At 43.1% G+C, this 13,058-nt stretch overlaps 1 protein-coding gene across 1 annotated transcript in view; it reads right to left on the bottom strand.

Moving 5' to 3' along the window:
- Positions 1 to 1,510: 1,510 nt before the first annotated feature.
- Positions 1,511 to 13,058, bottom strand: part of LOC124115897 (calpain-2 catalytic subunit-like) — a 13,404-nt gene continuing 1,856 nt past the window's right edge. The window contains exons 2-12 of the mRNA XM_046477058.2: positions 11,595 to 11,965; positions 10,804 to 10,935; positions 10,190 to 10,386; positions 9,034 to 9,211; positions 8,260 to 8,322; positions 7,671 to 7,765; positions 6,905 to 7,068; positions 5,147 to 5,260; positions 3,744 to 3,829; positions 2,875 to 3,089; positions 1,511 to 1,778 (exon numbers count right to left, since the gene is read on the bottom strand). Of these exons, the coding sequence (XP_046333014.2) occupies positions 1,730 to 1,778; positions 2,875 to 3,089; positions 3,744 to 3,829; positions 5,147 to 5,260; positions 6,905 to 7,068; positions 7,671 to 7,765; positions 8,260 to 8,322; positions 9,034 to 9,211; positions 10,190 to 10,386; positions 10,804 to 10,935; positions 11,595 to 11,945 (1,644 nt within the window). The 5' untranslated portion in view covers positions 11,946 to 11,965 and the 3' untranslated portion in view covers positions 1,511 to 1,729. The remainder of the gene's footprint in view (positions 1,779 to 2,874; positions 3,090 to 3,743; positions 3,830 to 5,146; positions 5,261 to 6,904; positions 7,069 to 7,670; positions 7,766 to 8,259; positions 8,323 to 9,033; positions 9,212 to 10,189; positions 10,387 to 10,803; positions 10,936 to 11,594; positions 11,966 to 13,058) is intronic.

Below are 13,058 nucleotides of genomic sequence, written 5' to 3'. Positions count from 1 at the left end.
GAAGCCCATTTCTGGTGTTCCCCGCCGTGATATTGCTTAAAGCGGCGTAAAATCATACTCACTCATACACTCACTCATGTACTCACGTGAAGAAGGGATCTATGAAACCGCTATTAACCGGCCTATCGCCGGCTAACGTTCCACATCTATTATAATTACGATGTGAAGGGACAGAAAACATTTGAATGCCTAAACGTCCTGTGTCTTCCACCTCAAATTTCATTGAAGTGGTAAATAGAAAATCAGTAAGTCAACATGAAGGATATAAATACTGGTATTAGTTCCAATGTTATTTTAATTTCAGTCGTCATTCATTACATGTATGTTCCTAAGCCATATGTCGATCACTAGTTCATACATACATCTCACTGGATGTTACCAGATAGCCACGGGGACAAACTATTTTTAAGTGAGTGAGTGAGTGAGTGAGTATGGTTTTACGCCGCTTTTAGCAATATTCCAGCAATATCACGGCGGGGGACAACAGAAATGGGCTTTACACATCGTATCCATGTCGGAAGTGGAACCCGGGTCTTCGGCGTGATGAGCGAACGCTTTAACCACTAGGCTACCCGACCGCCCCGACAAACTATTTAAGACAAACCAGGACAGGCCGTGTGAAGGACATGGTACTCACTGGTATTTTCTGCTATACTTTCTTTCAACTAATAGTAAAGGTAATTTGTCACACAAGCATACAAAACCAGCCGTTTCTTTTTCTTTATTGTAAGGGTACACATGTACACGGTCCTATTTCGTCGTGTCCTGCTAAAAGTCCATGGGGTGTGGGGTGTGTGGGGGTGAGGTGTGGGGTGAGGTTGTACAAAAAAAATCAGTGGGATATCACAACATCCTCTGGAATATCAAAACATACTCTGTTGTAGATGTGATCAATGTTGAAACAGGAGGTTCCGGGTGGTTGGTGATGATTGTGTGATCACATTCTCTATAATGTTATACGGCGATCTCAACCCATGCTTGTCGTAAGAGGCGACTAACGGGATCGGGCGGTTAGGCTCGCTGACTTCTATCACATTCTCTTTAATGTCATACGGCGATCTATGAGGGTTCCATTGTTGTAAAGTTGTTAACAGTTAAACCAGGAGGTTTCAGATGGTTGATGATGGTGGTACTGCGTTCAATGACTGCCTTCCCTATAATGTAATACGGCGACATGCCGTAAAAGGCGAATATGCTTGTCGTAAGAGGCGACTAACGGGATCGGGTAGTCAGGCTCGCTGACTTCTATCACATTCTCTATAATGTCATACGGCGATCTATGGGGGTTCCATTGTTGTAAAGTTGTTAACAGTTAAAAGAGGAGGTTCCAGATAGTTGATGATGGCGGTGCTGCTTTTAATGACTACCTCCCCTATAATGTCATACGGCCATCTCAACCCATGCGTGCTGTAAAAGGCGACTCAATTGTCGTAAGAGGCGACTAACGGGATCGGGTGGTCAGGCTCGCTGACTTGGTTGATGCATGTCATCGTATCCCAACTGGGTAGATCGATGCTCATGATGTCAAGGACTGGATTGTCTGGTGAAGACTCGATTATTACAGACCGCCGTCATATAGCTGGAATATTGCTAAATGCAGCGTTAAACAACAAACAGACAACAAAAATACGGCGATCTGGGGTATTCAACACATCCACTGTTGTAAACTTGTTCAGTGTTGCAACATGAAGATCCAGGACGGTGACGATGCTGATATTGAGTTTAATGATCACCTTCTGTGATGAGGAAGGACCACCTGTACCTGCCTTGGTATACTCCTGAAACAGTCAAAATTGTTATTAATGTATACTACTCAAAAGAAGTTAAGGATCACCTGATTCTTTCAAATTACAAAAGTTAATCTCTCATGCCATGACAGATTAACATTGCCAATATGAAAGAATCGGGTGATCCTTAACTTCTTTTGAGCAGTTTAAATATTACTAACCATTAATAATATCAGGCCTTGGGCATACCGGGGAAATAGTCCCATATAGTCTGCTTGTCGTGACTCTTGGAGACTTGGTTAATTGCGTGTCATCGTACCCCGACGGCGAGACGATGATCATAATATCAATCACTGGTTTGTCTGACCCAGATTCTATTGTTTGCAACCCGCCGTGACAAAGAATGAACAAAGCAAGCCCCCATTTGGCGGCTTCAAAACGCAGAGAATAACGGACAATCACTTCATCGTCATGTCGATCAATACACTGTCAACAATAAAAACGGCCTACAACACTCCACTCCGTCTTTCAATATGCATACGCTCTAGTTGTGGGATCAGGACAGATGTTTGTTGCTTTTAAATAACTATGAAATCACATATGACTTTTTACGGTGTAAATATGTACTTTGCATGACTTTTTAGCATGTTAAGAAAGTTTTGATTCAATAGACGTCTTTGAACACGGGACCCGTGAAAATCCGGGGTAGAATAGGTCTTCAGCAACCCATGTTTGCCGTAACAGGCGACTATGCTTGTCGTAAGAGGCGACTAGCGGGATCGGGTGGTCAGGATCGCTGGCTTTCTTGAAGCATGTCATCGTATCCCAATTGCGTGGATCGATACTCACGATGTCAATCATTGAATTGTTTGGTCCAGGCTCGATTATTCACAGACCGCCGTCATATAGCTGGGATACTGCTGAGTGCGGCGTTAAACAACAAACAATCAATCCATCAACCTTGAAAACAGATTCATGACTGTCATAGTGCTAGGATCGCTAGGTTGAACGGGGGACGAAGACAATCCAGTGATTGATAACATGATCAACGATCCATGCCATCGAGGTACGATGACACACAATCAACCAATTCACCAACTTCGGATTGCAAATGAAAAGAATGAAATAAACTTCTAGCATATTTTACCTGCACTTATATAAAGGACGGGGAGAGAAGACTCTGATGAGAAACTCCCTGTTGACCCCGGGATGGACGAGGGACGGGAGAACAATGTATCGCCCGGGGGTGAGGCTGTAGCGGAACGTGTACTGGCGCGCGGGGTAGTAGTAGTCCTTTCTTTCTGTATTGCATGGCATCTTTTCTAGAAAGATGTGGCTGGCGGTTTCAGCGCCGTTTATTACCTACAATATATAAAAAATAAATAATAATATAAATACAAGGTCGCTTGTATCGCGCTTACCTCATACAGTATATGCTTCAAGCGTGACAAATAGAAAACAGTCAGTTTTCAAGAGACGCTTGACTTGAAATAGTGACGAAACAGATCCATTGACAGGGAATGGTGATGGTGAGTATGGTTTTACGCCGCTTTTAGCAATGTTCCATCAATATCACGGCGGGGGACACCAGAAATGGGCTTCACACATTGTACCCATGTCGGGAATCGAACCCGGGTCTTCGGCGTGACGAGCGAACGCTTTAACCACTAGGCTATCCGACCGCCCCACATTGACAGGGAAGGTCGTCTTAGTGGCCCTCGCATCACTTCGGGCTTTCCTCACACTCTTTGTTTGTTTGTTTGTTGTTTAACGACGCATATAACGTCCAGCTATATGACGCCCGTCTGTAAATAATCGAGTCTGGACCAGACCAGTGATTGACATCATGAGCATCGATCCACGCAAATGAGATACGATGACATGCATCAACCAAGTCAGCGAGTCTGACCACCCGATCCCGTTAGTCGCCTCTTACGACAAGCATAGTCGCCTTTTACGGCAAGCATGGGTTGTTAAAGACCTATTCTACCCCGGATCTTTACGGGTCACATTTACCTTGAATAGGTCGCACCGCATATGATAAATCCTGTCCCCACGGTCGGCGTTCTGTACGATGTGGACCACAACCGGTACATCACCTCCTGGAAAACACGTCGCAATATTTAATCAAATCTATTGTTACTCTCTGATCGGATAAAGAAATGATCCGTTACATAATAAACACTGTCCACCTATTAACCATTCACTGAGAGTTATGTGGTCCAAAAACTATCTTACATAGCCTCCGTTATGTCCAGAGATGACTGAGCGAGTAATCGAGTTAAATTCAAGCCGTTTTCAACAGTATCTAAGTTACATGACGGCGTGTCTGATTAAAGTGGGAGGAAAGCCGGAAGTAGGCGGCGCATAGCTTAGACGTTTCATATGCTTGGTGAAACCCTTGAGCCAAGCTATGGTGCTGACAAGAGAGGTCATGATCAGGGAGAATGCGGGATTTCAATCCATAATTACTATATGTATTGCATAAGTCAATCGTTGTCTTATGAGCAACCTTACTAATATTTCTGTTACCTCACAATTCTAAGATGGAGGTTAAAAGGACACTGTCAAGTCATTTCAATACTACATGGATGACACCTGGTGTTCTTGAAACGAGTCAACACATATCACTCACTGTTTGTGTGTTTGTTGTTTAACACCAATATTTCAGCTATATAACGGCGTTCTGTAAATAATCGAGTCTGGACCAGACAATCAAGCGATTAACAGCATGAGCATCGATCTACGCAATTGGGATACGATGACATGCATCAAATAAGTCAGCGAGCCTGACCATCCGATCCCGTTAGTCGCCTTTTACGACAAGCATAGTCGCCTTTTACGGCACGCATGGGTTGAGATCGACGTATGACATTATAGGGAATGTGATAGAAGTCAGCGAGCCTGACCGCCCGATCCCGTTAGTCGCCTCTAACGACACGCATAGTCGCCTTTTACGGCAAGCATGGGTTGAGATCGACGTATGACATTATAGAGAATGTGATAGAAGTCAGCAAATCTGACCGCCCGATCCCGTTATTCGCCTCTTACGACAAGCATAGTCGCCCTTTACGGCATGTCGCCGTATGACATTATAGGGAATGTGATAGAAGTCAGCGAGCCTGACCACCCGATCCCGTTAGTCGCTTCTTACCACAAGCATAGTCGCCGTTTACAGCACGCATGGGTTGAGATCGCCGTATGACATTATAGAGAATGTGATAGAAGTCAGCGAGCCTGACCGCCCGATCCATTTAGTGGCCTCTTCCGGCAAGCATGGGTTGCTGACGACCAATATTCTTACCCGGAATCCCCATAAATGTTATCAACCATACCACGTGCACGACGACATCACTCGTCCGACAGAAAGACTTCTACTTACGTTACTGTCCAGTAAATGTTCTCTGTCAAGTACTCACCTTGTCCAGGAAGCGTGTACGCCATTTTCGGATTTCCTAGTCTCTCCGTTATATCATATCCTTGACCCACTGAGGTTCCTCCTTGCCACTGTCCGAATATCTTCAGTACGTAATCTGTCAAACAGAAGGCACGTGTTACTTCGACCATGAGTGAGCGAGTGAGGTTTGCGCCGCTTGTAGCAATATTCCAGCAATATCAGGACAGGGGACACCAGAAATGGGCTTCACACATTGTGCAAATGTCGGGAATCGAACCTGGGTTTTTCGTCGTGACGAGCGAACGCTTTAATCACTACGCTACTACTCCAGCGCCCACTTCGGCCATGGCTCGATACATATGAGTGAGTGAGTGAGTGAGTGAGTTGGGTTTAACGCAGCTTTTAACAGTATTCCATTTATATCAGGGCGTGTCAGCTTAATGTGGGAGGAAAGCTCGAAGTGATGGAGGTCTCAGACGTTTACTAGTTTGGTGAAACCCACGAGCACGGGTATGGTGCAGACAAACCTAGAAACATAATCGAGGCGAACCGGGATTCGAACCCACAACCATAGGTTTCTGGAGTGCCTAAGGGACGCAACTCTGCACAGCGAATCACGACGCCTTAGACGACTGGGCCACCCGTGACCCCTCGATACACATGAACGATGGTCCATGTTTTATCAGAGTAGAGAACATGCTTGGGTTGTTCCTTGGTATATTTTTGACATGGCCATGTTCTAGATGTATGGTGTGACTTACGTTAGTTGTGGGATCCGATATAAAACTATTTAATGTTCCTTTGGTCAACACACAAAGATGAGAATTCCGTAAAACGTGAGAACATACGTAAAATCCGTCCGCTGTGTGTTATGTTCAAGGACAGTCCCATCTATTCCACATCACAACCATAAACAACATTGCAGGAATTCATCTGCGATATCCACCTATTTCATAGCAATCTCTCCGGTATTTGATAGAATATAACAGACCTCAGTAATATCAATATTAGACGGACGAAGTAGCTCTGTCGCAGCAGGTTCAATGCAATTTTCTTTTTGTATCAGAGACATATCACTACAATATCACACCCATTTCCTTTTTATATCACTGCAATATTGGTGTCATAGAACAGCTATATTACACCGGGATGCAGCATTATCAAGACGTTTTACAGTAATATCAGTACTTTGTCATATCTATATCATGGCAAATGCACCACAAATTCTAAAACTAATAACTCTCAATCTATAATATCGGTACGGAAGCGTAGTAGGTCCACGGGGAATTTTGTTTGGTCTAAGTATCTCCTACGTAGGACTTACTTTCTCCTACGTAGGACTTACTTTCTCCTACGTAGGACTTACTTTCTCCTACGTAGGACTTACTATCTCCTACGTAGGACTTACTTTCTCCTACGTAGGACTTATTATCTCCTACGTAGGACTTACTTTCTCCTACGTAGGACTTACTTTCTCCTACGTAGGACTTACTATCTCCTACGTAGGACTTACTTTCTCCTACGTAGGACTTACTATCTCTTACGTAGGACGTAGGAGATAGTAAGTCCTACGGAGGAGATACTTAGGCAAAAAAATAATTTCACCGTTGCCCACTACGCTTCCGTGTATCGGTTCACCACGTGTCCAAAATGTCTTTATCTAGCTTCTGATACTAATTTAATGTCCTGATGTGGTCCGCACGAACAAATGTATTATTTTGCATATTATTCTTATTACTGGAGACGTCGTGAGGCTGCAGAACAATAGGTTTAAACTCACTTAACGGGTCGGATCGCCCGTCTATGTCAAAGTCCGGAGTCAGGGAACAGATGGTAGTCTGATGAAAATATCTGATGAAGTCATCCACGTCTATCCAGAACTCTCCATCCTCGTTGTCATGGTGAAGGTTGCTGCCTATCTGCAGGGTCGACCACTCATCACTCCTGGTTTATACACATGGAACCGAGTTTTGCAACATCCTTTCATATATCCTGAACCGCGGTGTATATGTTTAATTATCAGCTACTGACAATGATAACACTTCTATGTTTCTCCTGATGGTGCCAACTATTGGGTTACATCATATCGTGCAAAGGAGAAGAGGATGCGGCTTAAATAGTAACCACATAAGTATCATCTTAGATCGGTGACCCGTGAAGATCCGGGGTAGAATAGGTCTTCAGCAACCAATGCTTGTTGTAAAAGGTGACTATGCTTGTCGTAAGAGGCGACTAAAGCGTTGGGGTGGTCAGACTCGCTGACTTGGTTGATGCATGTCATCGTATCCCATTTGCGTAGATCGATGCTCATGATTTCAACCACTGGACATGTATTTAAATAATCGATTTCTGTGTTTCAATATGTTTCATAAAAAAAATTGATACAATATAAAAATATTATTTTGCTCAGAATTAAAAGAACGTGCGGTTCCTAACTGTTTTCCAGGTATTTTCTTGTCGTGACATTATTAGTGAAGGAATGGGTGTATTTGTCATCTCTAGCTTAATTTGGTAAAAGTGACTAAGCAGAGTTTTACACTACCTACCTGTCACTCCATTTCCCCTGCCACTCCTCACTGTGTTCGCCATGTGGGTTGCGTATCCGCACCAGGGGGATCTCTTCTCCGTCATGTCGCATGACCTGTGACAAAGGGAGATAATCACAGATTGGTCTGTGAGTGAGTGAGTTAAAATTTAACGTCAAGTTGTACGTACTGTCCGGAAAACTTTAAGAACTCCTCTTATTTTGCTGTTTCATTGTGGATTTTTATACATATATGCAATACGATAAAGGTGTCGTTGGCGATGCCAGGATTCGCAGATCGCAGGTTCAAATCCAGATTAGCCCAGATTCGAACCATACGCATACTCGTTTTTTCATCAAAGATTTTTAATCTGACACGCCGTGAGAAGTCTACAATAAAGTACAAAACGGCGTTCCACTCACTCACTCCGGATGATTAAGCAAGTTTGGCTACATGATCTTGTCATCATTGTAAATCAACCCTACCGTTTCTATTTCTTTGAAAACATCACTCCCGAACATGGCTATGTATGGGACAGAAGGGGGCCAAACCCATGTGATTTGTGTTTTTTTTAGAGTATCTTGCTGCAGATATGCAAATTTCTATTCACCACTTTAGCGCCGGTCAGGGAGTAAGCATGCGCTCCAAGCAGCCCCATGTTATCTTCGTCTGCCTGAAAACACAAACTGTATTCACGACAAGTTGAAGTAGTCACATCCACTCCCGATAAACACATTCGCTCACTTCTGGAACATCACTACCCAGATGTGCAACGCTTGTGTCCCATGCCGGCCATGGGAATCGAATACAAAAGGACCATTTTCCTTAACGGCAATGGAACTCAAAGCCAAATCGACCATATCCCATAACGGCCATTGGAATCGAAGCCAAGACGACCATATTTCATAACGGCCATTGGAAGGGAAGCCAAAACGACCGTATCCCATAACGGCAATGTGAATCAAAGCCAAAACGACCATATCATATTACGATCATGGAAAGCATAGCCAAAACGACCGTATCCCATGACGGCCATGTGAATCAAAGCCAAAACGACCATATCATATTACGACCATGGAAAGCATAGCCAAAACGACCATATCCCATAACGGCCATGGAAATCAAAGCCAAAACGGTCAAGTGAAATTGTCAAAACGACATTTGTTATGTTCGATGACCAACACTTGGAATGCTCCAGTGAATATGGATTTTAATAAACGTGAAATTAGACCATGCCTAAAATGACTGAATATAAAATAAAAGAAAAGTGTAATATATCTGAAAAGTAAAAAAACGAGTGCTATTTTGAAATCAATTCTCTTTGATATTAAGCTTTATGTTAACAGATTAAATGATACTGAAGTCCACTGAGAAAGCTACTCACGAGATTACAGCAGGTCACCATGCCGCCACTGCCCAGCGCATTTGCTATTCGCCGGAAAAGATGGTGGGGATGATCGCTGTAGTTAGCAAAGTCTATGGTCTCTGCTACACCCCCGGTCAGCGACAGGTAGGCGTCGCTTGGCCAACCCCCTTCAACAACGCTGTACGACCCATGGAGCCTAAACACGAGGTGACAATGATAGGTAGTCCAAGACCGACCGACAGACAGGCAGACAGGCCGGCGAGCATATCATTAGACTGTCTCACAGTCCCTGAACCATATTATTTTCCCTTCCTCCCAGCCCTTACTATAATACAATTTCCCCTATGAAGTAAGTCTAGATTTTACATGGGTGCTCCTTTTCAAAATTATATATAGTATAGTATATGATACGCATGTACTAGAAATAACTAATTTTCGCCGTACATATGACTGAGCGAGTCGGGTTAAAGATTGCTCTTAACAGCGTGTCAGCTTTCCGAGTTTCATGCGGAAGAGTCCGACAGGGCACTGGTAGAATACAGTTGTAACCATATTGAGCCCGGATATACATGTGGGGACCACGTAGCAAGGATCCGACTCTAAATAACCTGTTCGACTCATTTACTAAATAGTTAGTACGAATAGTTCCCACTAAAGCTAGAGTGAGTGAGTGAGTGAGTATGGTTTTACGCCGCTTTTAGCAATATTCCAGCAATATCACGGCGGGGGACACCAGAAATGGGCTTCACACATTGTACCCATGTCGGGACTCGAACCCGGGTCTTCGGCGTGACGAGCGAACGCTTTAACCACTAGGCTACCCGACCGCCCCCATAAGCTAGACTTACCACATCTCGTATATTGTATAAGGACACAGAAGCCACAATGTGTCCATCCAAACCACTGTTTCTTACAGCTGTTGAATTTACCGATATTCTCCAAAGTTCTAAACATGAGTTTGTGACCAGGTTTCAGCGCATATCATATTCCACTTGACGGATATGTTCATAACCTTTACAAATATTTCTTGAGATATTACATACCATTGTAAAGAAGTTATGATGAAACATGAACAGAGAACGATATGTCAATAAAACACGAGGATGAGTAGGATATAACTCGGTCTGCAACATGGGACATAGGCCTTAGAGTATCCAGAGATTTGATAGCATACCTTGCAAGGGCCTTTTCTAGCAGAGAGACCCACAACTCTCCGGAGAGTGACGGAGCGGCAGCCCCAAACAGGAACACTGATTTCCTCCTGACCGGCAACAGATCATCCGTGTAAACGTCCACCCACTCCCCAAACCGCCACATTCTGCAGTGGAAGATTCCGTCCGTTCTTGGAGTGTACGACATTTCGTTGATCACCTAAAATGTATAATGAGTGAGTATGTTGGTTCTTTTTTGCGAACTCCTGAATGTCAGTGATCCATTTAACTATCCACCCCCCCCCCCCCCCCCCCCCCCCCCACACACACACACACCCCATATTTTGTCTTTTGGTCATAGTGTAATCTGTTAAGGTGGATAATATTGTTATTCTCTGGCGTTGAGTTTAATATTTGTGTCGCGTGTAGCCTAATGCCCAGCCATTTCACGACATTAATGGGCTTTGTGTCCACGTTTGGGAATTGAAGCCTAGCCTTCGGCGTTGACGTGCTATCCCTCGAACCACTGGGCTACCTATTGTCCCTCCGTTATATATGTCTTGTCTCTGTTTTGTTGCACTTCAATGTATTTGGTCATACAGTTCAAAGTGTGGACATTAGAACCTTTCATACAAACCTTTCTTCGAAGAACTGGATTGTCGGCTACATTTGCAACCATCGCCAAAAACCAACATGTTCCAAAGCTGCGTTGATTAATGTCGCCCCTTTCAGTTTCTTCGTGGAAGAGTACAGGGTTTCTGAATATTTTCTGAAATTCCACAAAAATGCATCAATCATGTGAGGTGAGGTGAAATGGGGTTTAACGTCGCGTCCAAGATTATTGCACTTATATAGCGACGTGCATGTTCGTGTGTGTGTTTGTGTGGCTGCTTGTACTAGTCCGCACTGATGCCGATTGCCGACATGGGTACAATGTCTGAAGCCCATTTCCGGTGTCCCCCGCCGTGATATTGCTGGAATATTGCTAAAAGCGGCGTAAAACCATACTCACTAACGCACTATAAATACCTTTCAAAGACTTCATTGATTTAATTTATTTGTATATTAAAAATTCACCTCGACTGGCTCAGAAAATATACTAATAATTTCGAAATTGATAATAGTAATTGATGTCTGTCTGAGCATTGTGTGACGTCATAACTTTATCACACAAGGGAATAATTTGCGTGGATTAAATATTTTTACCAAGTCATAGTTTTATAACATTTGCTGTTACGTGACGTGAATACTAATTCTAGCTCATGCGTGTATGCATTACAATGGCTATCAAAACCTTACGGGGTCTAAGCTTACTGCACCGTATCATTTGCATTATCATACAGCATTAAACAACAAAATCAAAATTAATATTCCAACGCCGTTAAAATTTGAGTACTAAAACCTACGTAGGTTGTTGTTTCCACTTACGTGTGGCCTCTTCCACTCCAGCAAACACATCTTTTTATTCACTTTAATTTTCATTGGTCGGGGAAAATCTGGATCTGTCCACATTTTACTGCCAGGAACTACTGGACGTTGTGGTCGGTGTAGATCTGACCTCGGTGGCAGGAATATTTTAGTGTAATACTTCAGGCTTGAACCAAGAGCATCCTGGCTGTAGTGCTTGTCGCTAGGATTGTGGGGATCGTAGTCATCCATGGCGTTGGTGTCGGTGTCCTCAAAGTCATCGTCTTCTTTATCGTCCTTCTTATCATCGTTTTTGTTGTCAATATCTTTATCGCTATACTTATCTGACGTTTTTGGACAAAAACATTCCATACTTTAAAAATGCTGAAACCCTGTAACAAAATTTGAACGTTTAGTTATTTGATATGGGTTTATTATTTGAGGCGTCATATCGTGACCTCTCTTGTAATTATATAACATATGTTCGAAATAGTTTTAAAATTCGAGTAATAACAAATTTTGATCAAACATGGAGATGCGAGTTAGAATGGATCATAAGCAATCAATGCTTGTCCTAAGAGGCGACTAACGGGATTAGATTATCAGGCTCTCTGACTTTGTTGGTGTATGTCATCGCATCCCAATTGAGTAGATCGATGTTCATGATGTCAATCACTGGATTGGTCCAAACTCGATTATTTACAGACCGCCGTCATATAGTTGGAACACTGCTGAGAATGAGTTCAGCGTTAAACAACAAACAAACAAAACAGGAGTCAATCCCCTCACGGCTACAACGCAACTTGTTTTATATGAAGAACCGCTGCAATTTAAAATATATCTGTTAGTGTACATGCAAACTTGCAAATGCGCGTTTTTATTTTCACCATGTCGTATTTCAAGTGTAACGGGGTGTAACACAAGGAATTCAAAAGGCTCTTCTCAGTTTATTTGTATTCATAGTTTCTATTCAAGTGTGTATAATATACTAGCCTTGGCCACAACGTGTAACAATACAAGCCAAACAGAGACAGATCGGACCTTTGTGTGGCACCAACAAACACCTCTTTGTCATATAACGGTTACCTGAATTCACCGACCGTCAAAGGCTCATGGCTCTGTAGATTTATTCATTGCTGTAACTCGTTTCAAAAATGCAATGTTCACAGGAAGCATGTGTAGGCGCGTGGGCAGTGTTGACTTACAAAGTTGTTTAGGTGTTGACATGGGTCGACGGACTGAAATCTGACATGTATGCACCCCAACGACGATATTGTATTGTAATAACGCTACAGGTGTAGAGGACCGCTCCACAGTGTGCAATACCACCTTCCTATTTCGTACACCACAGACTTTTAGTCAACGCTCTGTTGATAGAATATACCTTGGGCCTATTGTCTCTTCGCGTTATGTCCTGCTACAAACTTGACATTATCAAACACACACTAAAACTATATAGGATGAGTGAATGGTTCATTATAAGAA

Source organism: Haliotis rufescens, unplaced genomic scaffold (assembly GCF_023055435.1).
Source record: "Haliotis rufescens isolate VD_foot unplaced genomic scaffold, xgHalRufe1.0.p SCAF_10, whole genome shotgun sequence".
Lineage (NCBI taxonomy): Eukaryota > Metazoa > Mollusca > Gastropoda > Lepetellida > Haliotidae > Haliotis > Haliotis rufescens.
This window is presented reverse-complemented; position numbering and strand designations above follow the sequence as displayed.